The following is a 1,347-nucleotide window of genomic DNA, read 5'->3' as shown; positions in this document are numbered from 1 at the left end:
TTACTGGAAATATTTCCTAAGGTGTGCCGCGTTCCAGGGGCGTTTCACCTCGTGGCCATCCGCACGAGCAAGCTTGTAGGCTCCGGGTCCAGCTACCTGCTTGACCCTGTATGGCCCCTCCCAGTTTGGTCCAAGTATTCCTTGGGTCGAGTCTTTCGTGTTCTGATTCACCCTCCTTAATACCCAGTCTCTGACCTTGAATTGCCATACATTCACCTTCTGGTTATAATACCAGGCAAACCTCTGCTGGTATACGGCTGATCGCTTCGATGCTTGCTCCTTCTTCTCGGTTAGCAAATCCAGATTCAAGCACATCTGGTCTTTGTTCTCTTGCTCATCGAAGTGATCTGTTCGGTGCGTGGTGGTCCCTATCTCGATCGGTACAACCGCTTTATGTCCGAAGGCCAAGGCGAATGGAGTTCCGCCAGTTGCTGTCTTGTGGGTTGTCCTGTGTGCCCATAATACACCTGATAGCTCATCAACCCATGCACCATTTTTTGCACCAAGCCTGGTTTTCAAGAGCCTCTTGATTATTTTATTGGCTGCTTCTACTTGTTCGTTAGACTAAGGGTGAGCAAGCGAGCAGTACTTCAACTATATCCCAAGGTTTTGACAGAAATCTCTGAAGTTATGGTTATCAAACTGCCTGCCATTATCTGTTATCAAGGCATAAGGGATCCCGTACCGACAGACCAGGTTTCTCCATACGAAGTCAGTTGTCTTTTTCTCAGTGATCCTGCTGAGGGCTTCTACCTCTATCCACTTAGTGAAATAGTCTATTGCCACTATTGCATGTGTTGCTGCTCCTCGTCCCTTTGGCAACAGCCCGATCAGATCAATTCCCCACTGAGCAAATGGCTATGGAGTGGCCATAGAAGTGAGCTTCTCTGGTGGTTGGGTAGAGAAATTTACAAAACTCTGGCAACTTACACAGCTCCTGGTCTTCTCCTGTGCATCCTGGTGCATTGTCAGCCAGAAATATCCCTGCCTTAGAATCTTGTGGGCAAGGGATCTCGCACCAAAATGGTTCCCACAAACTCCTTTATGCACTTCCCTCGGCACGTAATCAGTGTCGTCCTCGTCTAAACACCGAAGGAACGGTATGGTATATCCTCTCCGATATAATACCCCATCAATCATTGTGTACCTCGACGCTTGGGCTCTGGTCTTCCGAGCTTGTAACTTGTCTGGTGGCAGTACTCCATCCCGGATGTACGAGATTATCGGGTCCATCCACGAGCATTTCTGTTCTATCTGCAGCACCTCTAGATTCTGCTCGATGCCAGGGCTGGATTTCACCTCCAAAGGGACTGACTTAGGCAATTTTGGATCAGCTACCGCTGCCAT

General features: G+C 48.8%; 1 protein-coding gene across 1 annotated transcript; it reads right to left on the bottom strand.

Annotated features, from left to right (window-relative positions):
• LOC127899720 (uncharacterized) lies at positions 1-1,347 on the bottom strand. Its single transcript, XM_052433434.1, has 3 exons — positions 931-1,347; positions 694-813; positions 1-564 (listed from the first exon to the last, which is right to left on the bottom strand). The coding sequence occupies exons 1-3, from the start codon at positions 1,345-1,347 to the stop codon at positions 1-3; spliced, it is 1,101 nt and encodes a 366-aa protein (XP_052289394.1).

The sequence above is a fragment of the Citrus sinensis genome, chromosome 9 (genome assembly GCF_022201045.2).
Source record: "Citrus sinensis cultivar Valencia sweet orange chromosome 9, DVS_A1.0, whole genome shotgun sequence".
Taxonomy (NCBI): Eukaryota; Viridiplantae; Streptophyta; class Magnoliopsida; order Sapindales; family Rutaceae; genus Citrus; species Citrus sinensis.
The sequence above is the reverse complement of the archived record's forward strand: the minus strand, read 5'-3'. Positions and strand labels throughout refer to the sequence as shown.

What these genes read in the sequence shown, in the direction of transcription:
- LOC127899720 (XM_052433434.1), bottom strand. Translation starts at nt 1,347, where the DNA reads ATGGCAGCGGTAGCTGATCCAAAATTGCCTAAGTCAGTCCCTTTGGAG. An exon ending in AGGAGAAGACCAGGAGCTGT is followed by an intron (nt 814 to 930) that starts GTAAGTTGCCAG and finishes CTGTTGCCAAAG; the next exon opens with GGACGAGGAGCAGCAACACA. An exon ending in ACTTCGTATGGAGAAACCTG is followed by an intron (nt 565 to 693) that starts GTCTGTCGGTAC and finishes GCTCACCCTTAG; the next exon opens with TCTAACGAACAAGTAGAAGC.